Raw genomic sequence first — 14,270 nt, forward strand, 5'->3', positions numbered from 1 at the left:
TAACTGGACATCTTCATGTCACGGTCAAAAATGACCCCTAAATTCTTTATGGATGAAGATACAGAGATCTCCAATCCATCCAAATAAAGGGTGAGATGCTTGAGATTAATGTAGTGATAATCAGAAGAGGCAGTAAAAAACTCAGTCTTCGCCATATTGTTGATGTTTCTGTAACTAATATACAAAGGTAAGTTCCTTACTCACTATCATGAAAACAATCTAATTCAACATCACATATGCAAGTGACATTGTTGTCTACCTGACTGACTGTTAGTTGGAACTAACTAAACGATTAGGACTATAACTGTAAACCTAATTATTTATTAGGGCTTGTGGTATGTTAGTTAGAATAGAAATTAAGTTCGTTAGACTTAAAAATATTTCATAACACTAGATACCCGTGTCATTTTAAGGTAGATGACTGTCAGATAGACTACACCTACCAGCACGCAAACGAACACCCGACACATCACCACACCTATATACCTTTTTTGTACTTTTGTGTGACATACAGCTACATACCTGAGCTGAAACCAGTCGTGGGTTCAGGTGGACTGTCTGTTCTATCAATGCTGGGTTCTAGGGAGGTTACCAACTCGGTTACCACTTCTGTTATAATATCAGTTATCTCACCTCTTGTTGATGTTTCTGTAACTAATATACAAAGGTAAGTTCCTTACTCACTATCATGAAAACAATCTAATTCAACATCACATATGCAAGTGACATTGTTGTCTACCTGACTGACTGTTAGTTGGAACTAACTAAACGATTAGGACTATAACTGTAAACCTAATTATTTATTAGGGCTTGTGGTATGTTAGTTAGAATAGAAATTAAGTTCGTTAGACTTAAAAATATTTCATAACACTAGATACCCGTGTCATTTTAAGGTAGATGACTGTCAGATAGACTACACCTACCAGCACGCAAACGAACACCCGACACATCACCACACCTATATACCTTTTTTGTACTTTTGTGTGACATACAGCTACATACCTGAGCTGAAACCAGTCGTGGGTTCAGGTGGACTGTCTGTTCTATCAATGCTGGGTTCTAGGGAGGTTACCAACTCGGTTACCACTTCTGTTATAATATCAGTTATCTCACCTCTTGTTGATGTTTCTGTAACTAATATACAAAGGTCAGTTCCTTAATCACTATCATGAACACATTCCAATTCACCATCACATATTAATGACATTGACACACCCACCACTCACACAGGAATATTAAATTTCTGGATTACAGACACAGTCTATTTCATCACTGTTGTCATCCTGACATTGACTGTCATTTAGAACTAACTAAACGATTAGGATTTAGCTATGTTTTTTTTTAAAGCAGGACAATATGTTTTTGTTCAACTGTTATCCTTACTATAATTGTAGATCTTATTAGTTATTAGAGCTGGTTATTAGTTATTTGAGGCAAGTGACTGTCCGATAGGTAGGTAGCACGAACACCCCGACACCCCACCACCTTTTTGTACTTTTGTGTCACATACCTGAGCTGAAACCAGTCGTGGGTTCAGGTGGACTGTCTGTTCTATCAATGCTGGGTTCTAGGGAGGTTACCAACTCGGTTACCACTTCTGTTATAATATCAGTTATCTCACCTCTTGTTGATGTTTCTGTAATAATATAAAGATCAGTTTCTTCATCACTACTACCATGAAAACAATCTAATTCAACATCACATATGACATATCCAAATGACATTGACACATCCACCACTCACACGAGGGTAATTTTTGGATTACAGACACAGTCTTTTTCATCACTTGTCTCTCTGACTTTCACTGAAAGTTAAAACTAAAGGATTAGGATTGCTATGTTTCATTTGGAAAAACAGGACAATTTTATTTTAATCCCCCAAATAGTGCTGTATTTTCCGGGAATAGGGAAATACAGTGGCGTAGCGTCATAGGGGCACGAAAAATGGTCGGTGCCCCCCCCATCATGGGCAGTGACCCCCCCCAATGTGATGACCCACGCTACGCCACTAGGGGAATAGTTAAAGTTGCCCATCCATGTGCTTTTCAGAGACGTTTGAGGCTCCGGGGCGGTTAGGATTCAGGAAAGATATAGAAGAGGTGTGATTTTAAGAGGTTCTATGGTGGTAAGGGTATCCAGTGGCAGATTCGGGACTTGAAAAATTGTCCCAAATACGTGGGCTAAGGAGCTGTCAGAACCAACATGTACACATTGTCCAATTGGGCTTATTTTGCATGATTTTGCAAGAACATGAGGTTTGGCGCTCTCTACAATACCCCTGGATCCGCTACTGGTATTAAGCTCCAGTCTTGCACATATCTGTCCAATTATTGGTCTTTACCACTAAAATGTCAAAACCTCAACTAACCTGTTATATTTAATTCCGAAATTATAGTTGTTCCCCCTTGGCCAACAGGCTCTGCAGTTGGCTCAGCAGTTGTTGGTTTAGCAGGGCTTTCGGTCTTTCCGTGAACTGTAAGAGCAGAGGAAGGCTTTTAAGTACATTCTGGTGCTTACGCATATTTAGAAAAAAAAAACTGAGCTCCTATGTGTCTCACAAAATTGTGGCCTAAATCCAGGAAATGACAAAATCCAAAATGGTTACTGGAGTCCATCTTGGAATTCATATGAGTACATAACGTTTGAATATACGAACCTGGAGACATGATTGAGGGGTCATTATTTTTATTATTTTTATAACCAGGAATTCATTACAGGGGTTAATTTTTTATTTTGGGGTCATCTTCAGCAAAACATCCAAGATGGCCGCCAACAACCATAATAAGTATTTGTATATTTGCACATTTGCCAGTGACCTTCTTAAATACATTATTGAGATGTTGTTTTTAATTTATTGTATGGGCAAAAATCCATTCAAGGATTTATTTAGATATACGGAGTTATTATATATTACGTAAAATCCAAAATGGTTTCTGGTAGCCATTTATAATTTTAGGGACATCTTGTAATCCAAGATGGCCGCCAACAACCATAATGAGCAATTGAGCATTTTCATATTGCACATTTGCTGATCTGCTTTACCTAGAAATACATTTGCGGTGTTGTTTTCATCTTTTTTATTGAATTCTTTTAAGACAACTCAGCTTGAAAACGGGGAAAGCTGTCAACTCCAACTTCAAAAGTAGGAAGAGATGGTTGTTGTTTAAAATTATGGCCATGAAACTGCCTATTATAATGATAGTAGTATCCTATAATTTCTAGTAATACTACAAAAAATTAAAGATATTTTTATGATTTTTGATTGATATTCAAAGTTTAATCTTTCTGTATGTAGCCACTATAGACACCCTCCCTCAATGACATCACTGCTATTGTGATTTTAAATACTACTACTTCATTCAAAGTATTACTACTAACTTAAATACTAAATACTTAAAAATATGTTGTATTTGTTCGCAAAATATATGACTAAAACTAGGGAATCGTGCTTTCTTTGATAAGAGGTTCAATTCCTAGAGTTTTGCATTATTTCACCTCATTAGTTTGGCTCAAAACTGAAAAGGGAACATTATAATCTGATCGTGAAAATAATATTTAACACTCTAAAATAATTGTTCAAAAACTACATTATTGCTTTAAAGCTATACATTAAAATGAATGAACTTGCACTAACGAGCCCACCATTGACGATAGGTTATTAATGGTTCAACTGCCGAATACGGAATATACAGCCTGTCTCAAAAAAAGTTGTGCAAGTAAAAAGCGCCCTCTTTGGCAATTAGAAAATACCGTTGTGACATAATGCTTACATCAACGTCACGGGCGCAGTCGTAGCTCTCAAATGCCGTTTGTTCTGTTCAATTTGCTTGTTCCAATGTTGAGATATGTTTATTTAACAACAAAAGGGTAAAATCACAATTGTGCCACTTTTACTAGGGAAGAGAGCTGTACATGTAAATCAATGATACCTGATGTTGATGCGTCTAATGCACCCCCCCCCTTCGGGCGCATGCATTAGACGCATCAACATCAGCACGCGGGCATTATTTTGTCTAATATCTCTCCCAACAAGTAATACGCTTTCATTAACCTATAACATGTATAAGTGCACAAGATTTGTTTGTCTTTTAACATGTCTTTAACAGTATTTACCATGATAAAATAATTGACACGCACATGCAGAACAGCAGAATGTGAAATCCATTTTTACAGGAGAATGTGAAATATTTATTTACCTTTTAATCTCTTTGAAATGGAAAAAGAGAATCATCATTCCTGCATCATGATAAAACAGTAAAAACAGTCAAAAATTTGTGTATGGTGTAATTGATGCATTCTTTTGATTTCATGAAGGAACTCTTGATAAACTTGATGCTATCACTGTTACATGTAAAGCCCTCTTCCCTAGTAAAAGTGGCACAATTGTAATTTTACCCTTTCGTCTTTAACTAAACATATCTCGAGATTAAAACAAGCAAATTGAACAGAACAAACGGCATTTGAGAGCTGAGACTACACCCTGGACGTTGATGTAAACATTATTTCACAACGGTATTTTCTAATTGCCAGAGAGGGCGCTTTTCACTTGCACAATTTTTTTTGAGACAGGCTGTATTGTAAATGGAAATGAACAAAACAGACCTGGTCTCTTTTCAAGCTATATATAGCATAAAAGACTTTTTTCATTTAATATCTGATAGTATTGTATACAGAAAAGTTCACTACAGTGTTGCCTAAACGGAACCAACGCTAACACCGGGTTGTGAATAGTTTGATTAATGACAACTTACATGTATATAAAGCTGAGTACACCGTACCGAAATAATATACCATGACCTAAAACAGATCCTACATATAAAATAAAAGGTTCCTCTTTACGTGGCTGCAAATACAGGGCTTGGTTTATTTGCAGTCAATGATCAAAATGTTACCTCTTCTGGATGAAACATTAAAGACCCATTCAGTGATTTGCTCATCCGGACGATCGTAAAAATCATCACAATTCAGATTTTGGTATATTATACCCTTGTCATTGTCATAGATGTGCTAATATAGCCTGCTAGTGGTTCAGCCGAAAGCCGTATATTTAAGACAAAATAAGGCATTTTACTTGAATCTGTAATTTATATACTGACAGTATATAAATTATCTACATGTATTTGAATGGGGCTTCAACTTCGTCAAAACTGCTGTTTTCTTTGTTTTTTGCCAAATTTTTCATATCAAAAATACCAAATGACAATTTGATTGATTTATCCTTCATTTTTAAGGGACTTTAGTGATGAAATTAACATCTTGTGTTTTTGAGCTATGGTATAAATTCAGGCAAAATCACGAAATGGAAATTATGCGTGCTTGAGTTAGCATTTTACAAAACTATCGTGTTGATTGAAATGTGTTACTGCTGTTTTCTATGCTTGTTTGTTTGTTTGTTTCTTTCTTTGTTTGTTTTTGTGTGCGTGTGTGTGTGCATGTGTCTTTCATTATAAGATCCAATCTTTAAAAAAAAGAAATTAAAAAAAGAAAGAAATATATACAAAAAAACAACAATGCACACTGTATATAAATGAATACTTGCATTTGAAATACAAGTAACCATAACATATCACAGAACAGACTAAATAAACTAAAATTATTATCAGGTTTGACTATTTCTAAATGTTCAAAAACAGTTTTGACGTCAAAGTGACTATTCTCATTTTTGTATAGTCCGCAACTCAAGTTTCTGCTTTAATTTCAAATAATTATTCTATCATACACGTCCAACCCTTCTCTATTTTGACTCGTTTGTAAAATTGTATCATGTATGGTTATTTTAACAGACGCGCGTACGGAAAATTACAAAAGTTATCATACTTTTACAGAGGAGGAAAATCGGCGTATGACGAGTTGATAGTGATTTATATATATATATATTATTATTATTATTATTGAAGATTCATTAAAAATTTGGAACCTTAAGCTTCAATTTCAAACGGTCCATTAAGAGATAACAGTGGAGGAGTATCGACTCCGTTATTAGTAACATGTCCTTCAAACAAGTTTCTCTCGGAAACGTATTTTGTTCTTCACGTATCCCACTATGTGTTGCGATTTGTTTGCCCAAGAATATTTCTTTTGTGAGGCAAGGAGTGCTCGTCGTATGTACCATTTGTGCAGTCTTAGAAGTAATAGATAACTTTTTAATTATATAATTAAAATGTCAAAATTTTAAAAGCGTAAAAAAAATAAACACAAAAATGCTTCTGCTGCAAAATGACTAAGTGCAATATTATGGAACACGACGATTTGCCCTTGAACAAACAGAACAAGAACAATAACAACAATAACAAAACAGTTATAGGATCGGTTAAGCTGTATGATAACACAACGACTTTGAGTTAACGTTAGCAACTATTTTAAACTGTTGCGATTTGGTAAAAAATTTGGGGAAAAATTGCATTGATCATTTCGTAGCTAGAGTGTAGAAGAATTCAAATATCACAGATATACTTTTGTAGGTCACAGTGGTTCTTGAGTTATGTGGTAAAGAGGGCTAAAACAACAAGCACGTTTTCAAAGTATATGATTTGTAGAATTAATTTGGCAAAACATCAAAAGTGTTATTTTTCAATAATAATATTGATTTGAATAATGAAAATCGTTTTTTTGGCTGTTTCAACCAACAAGACGCGTGTACCCTTATATGGCCCTTTTTGTTTTAGTAACAGGACAATATCACAATATGCAACTTACTGTGCATAATAAGATAAAATATTTTGAAACAATTTCCCTGAAGAATATGTACTTTTAATTTGTCGGCAAATTGTGGATATAATCATTTAAGGTTACACAAAGAGACGTATAAAAAACGTATAAAAGACGTATAAAGTTGTTCTCTAAAACAGAGTTTTCTCAGTAATCAAATATCGCAGCGAGTGAAATGTTGGTGCATTCATTCATTCATTCATTCATTTATTTATTTATTTCCACAATTCACATAGAAATACAAAATACGCATTATAAAAATACCATCAAAGAATCATGGAGGAGATGGCCGAAAGGCCAGTAAGGCCAGAGGTAGCCATCCCCTTTAACAGAAAAGTTACCAAACAGAAAATTCAACAGCAAATAATAAAATTTAAAAACAACAAACAAACAAACAAGAAACAAAAGAAAAACTACAATGCTCGTCAATTAATCATATTTTGAAATTAAGTGTCTTTTGTACACGTTCCGGAAATGTTTCACTGAATAAGACGCTCTTAAAGATTTTTGCAATGAGTTCCATAATAAAGGACCAGCTGTACGGACAGCGTGATCGGTGAAAACCCTGCTATTTTTAGTCAAGTTATAGTTATTAGCGTTTCTTGTTTGGTAATCATGAATATTAGATCGTAGGGTAAATAAACTGTCAAATAAGCTCGGTAATTCATTAATACTGTACTTATACATAAAAACTCCCAATTCTAATTTATAGGTGTCATTGTTTGCTAAAATGTTATATTTGGCAAACAAGGGGCTGTATGACTTCTGTAATGACTACTGGCAACTGTCCGTATCGCCCATTTTTGGAGTTTCACAATTTTATCCAAATATGTTTTACATGTGTTTCCCCATATTAATATTCCATAGTTCAAATAAGGTTGAATAAAGGTACAATATAGAGTGTAAAGAATGCGATCTGGTACAAAGAATTTGAGTTTGTTCATTACACCAATATTCCTTGAAATAGTTTTTGCTATACAGTTAATATGACACCTCCATGTTAAGTTTTCGTCTATGAGTACTCCCAGGAATTTGGTATTATCTACCCTTTCTAGAACGATTTCGTCTAAAATTATCTTAACATCTACATTACAGACAGTTGTTGTTGAATCAATATTTATCCAATTCTTGGACGTCATATGTGGTGTTCCCAGAATCATATAATTGGTTTTACTGGCATTTACTGATAATTTGTTTGCTCTGAACCAATTACTGACTTCCTTTAGTTCATTGTTAATTAACCAAAATTTGCTTCTTATATCTTTATGCGAGTATAGTATTGTGGTGTCGTCTGCAAACAGAATAAAGCTAAGTACGTTAGATGTGTTAACAATATCGTTTATATAAAGTATTGCATTGGATGTAGCTTAACATTTTTGTGTGTGTTATATACAAATTATTAGAATAAATTTGAAAATCCTTCGTTTAAAGCATTTTTACCCACCATGTTCACAAGATCAAAAACACGTTCCATGAGGTTTTTTTCAAATGTGCGCTCCGTATAAATCCACACCGAGCGATTGTTTTCTTCTTTTTCGTATTGTATTACAAATCGATCAAAGAAATAATGTTGCCATGGGGAAGAACCAAATACAGTACCGATTAAATTTTAAAAGCCCGTTTTTGGGGGAAAATTTTGGAGAATTTGCTTGAGAAAAAGCTGGTTTGTGAAATTATCGATATCTTGATTACGAGACGTTAATTTAGACATCTGAATACCTACATTATTTCTCAACATTCTGCCAATTGCTATTCCATTGGATTTTCACTCCAAATTGAAGCTAGTTTTGCAAAAAAAACGAGGTTTTCCTCCATCAGTTCGTTCAAAATTTCAGCGCCGACATGCGTGTTTATTCTAAGAGCCATAATGCGGACGCGATTGTAATCATCATGTAATTGCATCCAATTATAGTTATATCATCCGCTTTGAGAACAGTCACTTTCGTAAGCTGATCTATGGCTCAGTGGATAGAGCGTTGGACTAGGAATCTAATATGAACTATTTTTGTGGGTTCGAGTCTCCGTGTGGCTGAATTTTCTTTTTTTTTCTCTTTTCTCATTTTTACTTCCTTTCTTTCCTCTTTTCTTTCTTTTTCATTTCATTTTTTTTTTTTCATTTCTTTCTTTCTTTCTTTCTTTCTTTCTTTTCGTTCATTTTCTTTCTCTCTCTTTCTTTTTCTTTTTCTCTTTTTCTTTATTCTTTATTGCTCCTTTCTTTTTTAGTTTTATTTGATTGATTCGCTGAGTGCAGTGAATCGTGATTGATTGTTTTTCACTTTATATAATTCAGAAATTTGTAGGCCTGCTAAGTCTGTCTTGTTGATTTTCATCCCAAATTCGATTTACAAATAATTGCTTTTTGATATTGTTGTTGTTGCTTACCCGGTTGCCTACCCTTTCATTGTATAAATCAGGGAATAGCAGCATTGATTTCATCAAAGATATCAAGGCTATAAATTCAAAATCAACACATTTTCCAGGGCGTAGCTTGACGAAGTGCCCCAATCAATTTTAAAATTTATAAAATCCTTGAGAAAATTGCCGAAAACGGCTTGTGCCACCCCCCCGGCATCCGAGCTCCGGGCACGAGCTAAGCCAAGTTTCATAGCCTGTTCATGTCTTGACCGTGGATCGATATTCTATTGTATATAAGTAGGCCTACGTCCCGGTACGCTTGTTCATTTTCTGCATGGCTGTTTCTGTTATGAACTTACGCCCCTCTGAAATCAAGCGCATGAAAAACTCTCGGCTAACCTTAAGTAAACATGTCAGTGCATTCAAACTAGAAGTGGTATCATATAGAGACCCTGGATGGTATCTACCAGGGTCTATAATCATGCAACTGTGAAGTTTCAATGTATAGAAAAAGGTTAAGGGATCGGATATTAACATTTTTTGCGTTTGCACAGTATTTTTTGTTGGAGCTGAGAGTACACCAGACCTATCGAATTGCATTCTGAATACGACGAATGTCCTTCGGATATCAAATAATTTTGATTTTTTGAAATTCACGATATAATACAAATTTTATGACAAATTATAAAAATTAGATTTTAGATTTTGGATTTTTTCCCCAAAACACCAACAAAAATTAGGTCTTTTTGGAAAAAAATGTATATTTTCAATATGAAAGGTCAAAATATTGTCAATTAATCATCGGCTTTTTATCCCAGCTACATACACTTTAACTACATATCATTAGATTTAAGAAGGTTTACTTCTGGGAAATAGCAAAAATATCAATTTTTAATCATCTACCATAAAATATTTATTATATCGCGAATATCAAAAAATCAAAATTATTTGATATCAGAAGGACATACGAAGTATTCAGAATGCAATTCGATATGTCTCATGTTCAACAAAAAATACTGTGCAAACGTCCATACCCCAGCCCTTAAAGACATAATGCATTATTTTTATTGTGATGTTGACCTATTCGTACTTGTCGTGTTTGGATTTGCTAAACAAATGTCGTTTTTAATAGGCATGAAAATTGACTAATGGTTGCCACAACCCTCTACAGAAAAGGTAAATTAACATACACACAAAAAAACCCACATGATGTAATTACGCCTACGTCAGAACCTTTTACAGAAACACGATTATCATTATGGCATGATACTTACTATGGTCAGAACCTTTTACAGAAACTCGATTATCATTATGGCATGATACTTACTATGGTCAGAACCTTTTACAGAAACTCGATTATCATTATGGCATGATACTTACTATGGTCAGAACCTTTTACAGAAACTCGATTATCATTATGGCATGATACTTACTATGGTCAGAACCTTTTACAGAAACTCGATTATCATTATGGCATGATACTTACTATGGTCAGAACCTTTTACAGAAACACGATTATCATTATGGCATGATACTTGCTATAGTCAGAACCTTTTACAGAAATTCGATTATCATTTTGGGCGTGATACTCACTAACGAATAAACCCTTTAGCATAATTCATAATACTATTGTCCTGCCCTTTGCAATGGCCTTTATCTTGAATTGAAAAATACTATTAATGTTAAATCTTTCAGAAAGCATTTTAAGACATATTTAATGAATCAAACTTGGTTGCTATCTCATGTACATGCTTTTTCAGAGTAATTAATGTTTTTTAATATACCCAGCAAACACAAAACGTTTTCGACATCATTCGCAAAGGTTATAAAAGGTTGTCAGAAAACGTTTAAATGTCGGTTATATAAAGGGTATATTAAGAGTATAAAACGTTTTCATAACCTTAAAAAACATTTTTTGATAATCTACTGCTCAGCACACAAAAATGTTTTACAGAAAACGTTTAAATGTCGGGTTATATAAAGGGTATAAAAACGTTTTAATAACATTCCAAAAACATTCTTGAAAACTTGATACAAAACATTATAAACAGAATGTTATTTTGGGGTTGAAAAAATATTTTGCGAAAAATGTTTGCCCAAAATATTTTCAATAATGTTTTAAAAACGTTTTCATGACCTTTATATAACCCGACATTTAAATGTTATTAAAAGGTTTTGGAAAAAAACATTTTAAGAACATTTCTGTGTTTGCTGGGTTCAAACATTTTAACATAATGTTATTTAAGTATTATTTACCTAAGCCAAAATATAACTTATTTAAAACGTTTTTAAAACGTTTTTGTGTTTGCTGGGTATATATACAGATAATAGTTGTTTGATAATATAGGGTCCACAACTTATAAGTTTCCCTAAATAGTTTTTAAAATAAATCGAAAAATATTTGACAAAATGCAACTGTTTAAAAAGGTATGGATATAGCCTTATTATTTTTTTTAAATGGATCAAATTATAGCGTCACACGTCATAGCGTTCATTATGTAAAAAAGAGACCGTTTTAAACAGTGTTAAAAGTTGCATCTGAGTCCATAGGAGTCAACTCTCAAACATTGCAGTAGGCCAGGTTTATTCATGTGTTTGTTAAAGAAAACCTAACTGCTATGGACTCAGATGCAACTTTTAAAACGTCCTATTTTCTCACAAAATTAACCATTGTGACTGAACGCAATGCTTTGTGACGCTTCGATTTATTAGGGGGAAGTTAAGACCCTTTATATTGATAATGTAAACAAAGGGGACTAAATATACTGCGCCAAAACAGTATCCTTACACTTCGAAGAAAAATCCTAATTTTAAAACTAAACCATACTTGGGTAAATTTGTTTGTTTAATAGATGCACTATCTAATCCGGCACATTATGACACCCCATTGAATCCAATGTGACTTCAAGAAGTAAAGTTACATGCATTTAATTAGACGACGGTCAAGTTTTAAAAGTGACAAACTGGCCTATTCAAAACTCCACGGACTAGACATCTGGTTTGAGAGTGGTGAATTTATGCGTGCCTTTAATTTAAAATAAAAGGAACAAAAGAAAACTGGAACAAAAGAACTGACAAATAAAATGAAAGTTATAAAAAGTACAGAGAAGTAAAAACTGAAATAAAAACTGCTTTAAATAAAGCATCATTGAAGAAACTGTGTTGTCGCTTTGTTGCGCTTGTTGGAATCTTTTTGCGCCTTGCATTTGATCAAAAAAGGAATAAAATAAAATAAACCCATTTTGGCCAAAAATGATTAATTTCCTTACTTGTATACAGCTGAAATAAAATCCCCAAAACGTAAAATCTGGATTGGTGGGCCCGCACAACATAGTGTGTTGCCACCTTATATAGTGAACGGATAACGTTCCCATGTACAAATTTAAATCCTCAAACATTCATAGGTGGTTAATAAATGCGTTTTACTTGTTGAGAGTGAAATTGTACAAAATAATGCACTTGTACTGAGATGTTGATGCGTCTAATGCAATCCCCCCTTCGGGGCTCGTGCATTAGACGCATCAACATCTCAGTACAAGTGCATTATTTTGTACAATTTCTCGAGCAACAAGTGATACGCATTTATTAACCTATTTCATACACGAGAAAAATGTCCATGATTCCACAACTGTGATAACAAATTTAGTCACCTGACCATGTACAGTAATTACATGGTAGTATGGTCAGACTTTTAGAAACAAATCGACCAGCCCTGACCATATCTGCGATTTTACGCAAACGCTAACACCATGCTAACACGTACGTTATTTTAATTGAATATCGTTGTTATTATTATTATTATTATTATTATTATTATTATTATTATTATTATTATTATTATTATTATTATCATTATTATTATTATTATTATTATTATCATTATTATTATTATTATTATTATTATTATTATTATTATTATTATTATTATTATTATTATTATTATTATTATTATCATTATTATTAGTGTTATTATTATTATTATTATTATTATTATTATTACTATTATTATTACTATTATTATTATTATTATTATTATTATTATTATTATTATTATTATTATTATTATTATTATTATTATTATTATTATTATTATTATTATTATTATTATTATTATTATTATTATCATCATCATCATTATTATTATTATTAATATTATATACATGTACATTTATGCTTTTCTATACGCCGGACTGACAGATTAATGTCCAATTTATCCAATCCTAAATAACCGTAAACTGTAAATAACCGATAGCAGTGTTTTGCTTAAGCAATAAAAATGCAATAAATAATTGTTATTAGAGACTTCGCGTATGATCTTACCTGCTATCAATCCAATATGAGCCAATAGAAAGATAATGCTTTTCAACCTGAACCTGACCGCCATATTCGTTCAACTTGTAGTCCTTATTGTAGGCAAACAACACTGAACTTCCCGTTCAAGGCAACCCACTCCACCACTCAAATGCCAACTCTTGGCGACAGAATATTGATTGTTGCAAAATTATTGAAACTTCGCAAATTGTGTAAAATATCTCATCCACGGTCCATGCAAGTTTAAATTCGACACGTAAAGTCTACTTGACTGTGAAGTTTAGACGATACCTCGTATTTGGAGCTTCAAATCATGCGGAGCTTCAAATGCACCAAAAATTATTAGCAAAGATAGGTTAATCCTGTGTTGAATCCTTTAACCATTTCGATTAATGGTGAAGTTATTTATCAGTGTGGAACTACTGACCCGTATCGCAAGTTAAAATCATATTTCAGTCGCTACACCTTTGCGCGATTGATATTAACTGAACTAAAAACGATCAATTATTCGGGTCGTAATTCATCCGTATCTCAAATTGTAAATAATACTTCAGTCTCTGTGCTTATATTATTGAACAACTGGTGTTAAGGTGGTACTACACCCCTTGATAAATTTGTGACCATTTTTGCATTTTTCTCAAAAAAAACAATAACACACTGGTAACAAAAGTTACGTATATTATAGGGGCAAGGAATCAAGTTACTACACTGGAATTTCAGTGACTCAAGACAAGTGGTACGTTATTTATGATAAAAAAAGAGGTACCGCTAGAATGAACCTCATTTCTTAACATATTTGAACCACTTGTCTTGAATCAATTATTTGGGTCGCAATTCATCCGTATCTCAAATTGAAAATATACGTCAGTCTCTGTGCTTATATTATTGAGCAACTGG

At 33.3% G+C, this 14,270-nt stretch overlaps 1 protein-coding gene across 1 annotated transcript; it reads right to left on the reverse strand.

Moving 5' to 3' along the window:
* Positions 1-46: 46 nt before the first annotated feature.
* Positions 47-13,744, reverse strand: LOC140167843 (uncharacterized). Its single transcript, XM_072191137.1, has 6 exons — positions 13,383-13,744; positions 2,368-2,472; positions 1,511-1,636; positions 1,003-1,134; positions 523-654; positions 47-174 (listed from the first exon to the last, which is right to left on the reverse strand). Exons 1-6 carry the CDS (start codon positions 13,444-13,446, stop codon positions 47-49), a joined length of 687 nt encoding a protein of 228 aa, XP_072047238.1. The 5' UTR covers positions 13,447-13,744.
* Between the last annotated feature and the right edge of the window lie 526 nt (positions 13,745-14,270).

This window comes from Amphiura filiformis, chromosome 1 (assembly GCF_039555335.1).
Source record: "Amphiura filiformis chromosome 1, Afil_fr2py, whole genome shotgun sequence".
In the NCBI taxonomy this organism is placed as follows: Eukaryota; Metazoa; Echinodermata; class Ophiuroidea; order Amphilepidida; family Amphiuridae; genus Amphiura; species Amphiura filiformis.

Coding starts and splice junctions, on each gene's coding strand:
- LOC140167843 (XM_072191137.1), bottom strand. CDS start 13,446: ATGGCGGTCAGGTTCAGGTTGAAAAGCATTATCTTTCTATTGGCTCAT. Junction 1,637..2,367: donor TTCGGAATTAAATATAACAG/GTTAGTTGAGGT, acceptor ATATTATTACAG/AAACATCAACAAGAGGTGAG. Junction 655..1,002: donor CACGACTGGTTTCAGCTCAG/GTATGTAGCTGT, acceptor TTTGTATATTAG/TTACAGAAACATCAACAAGA.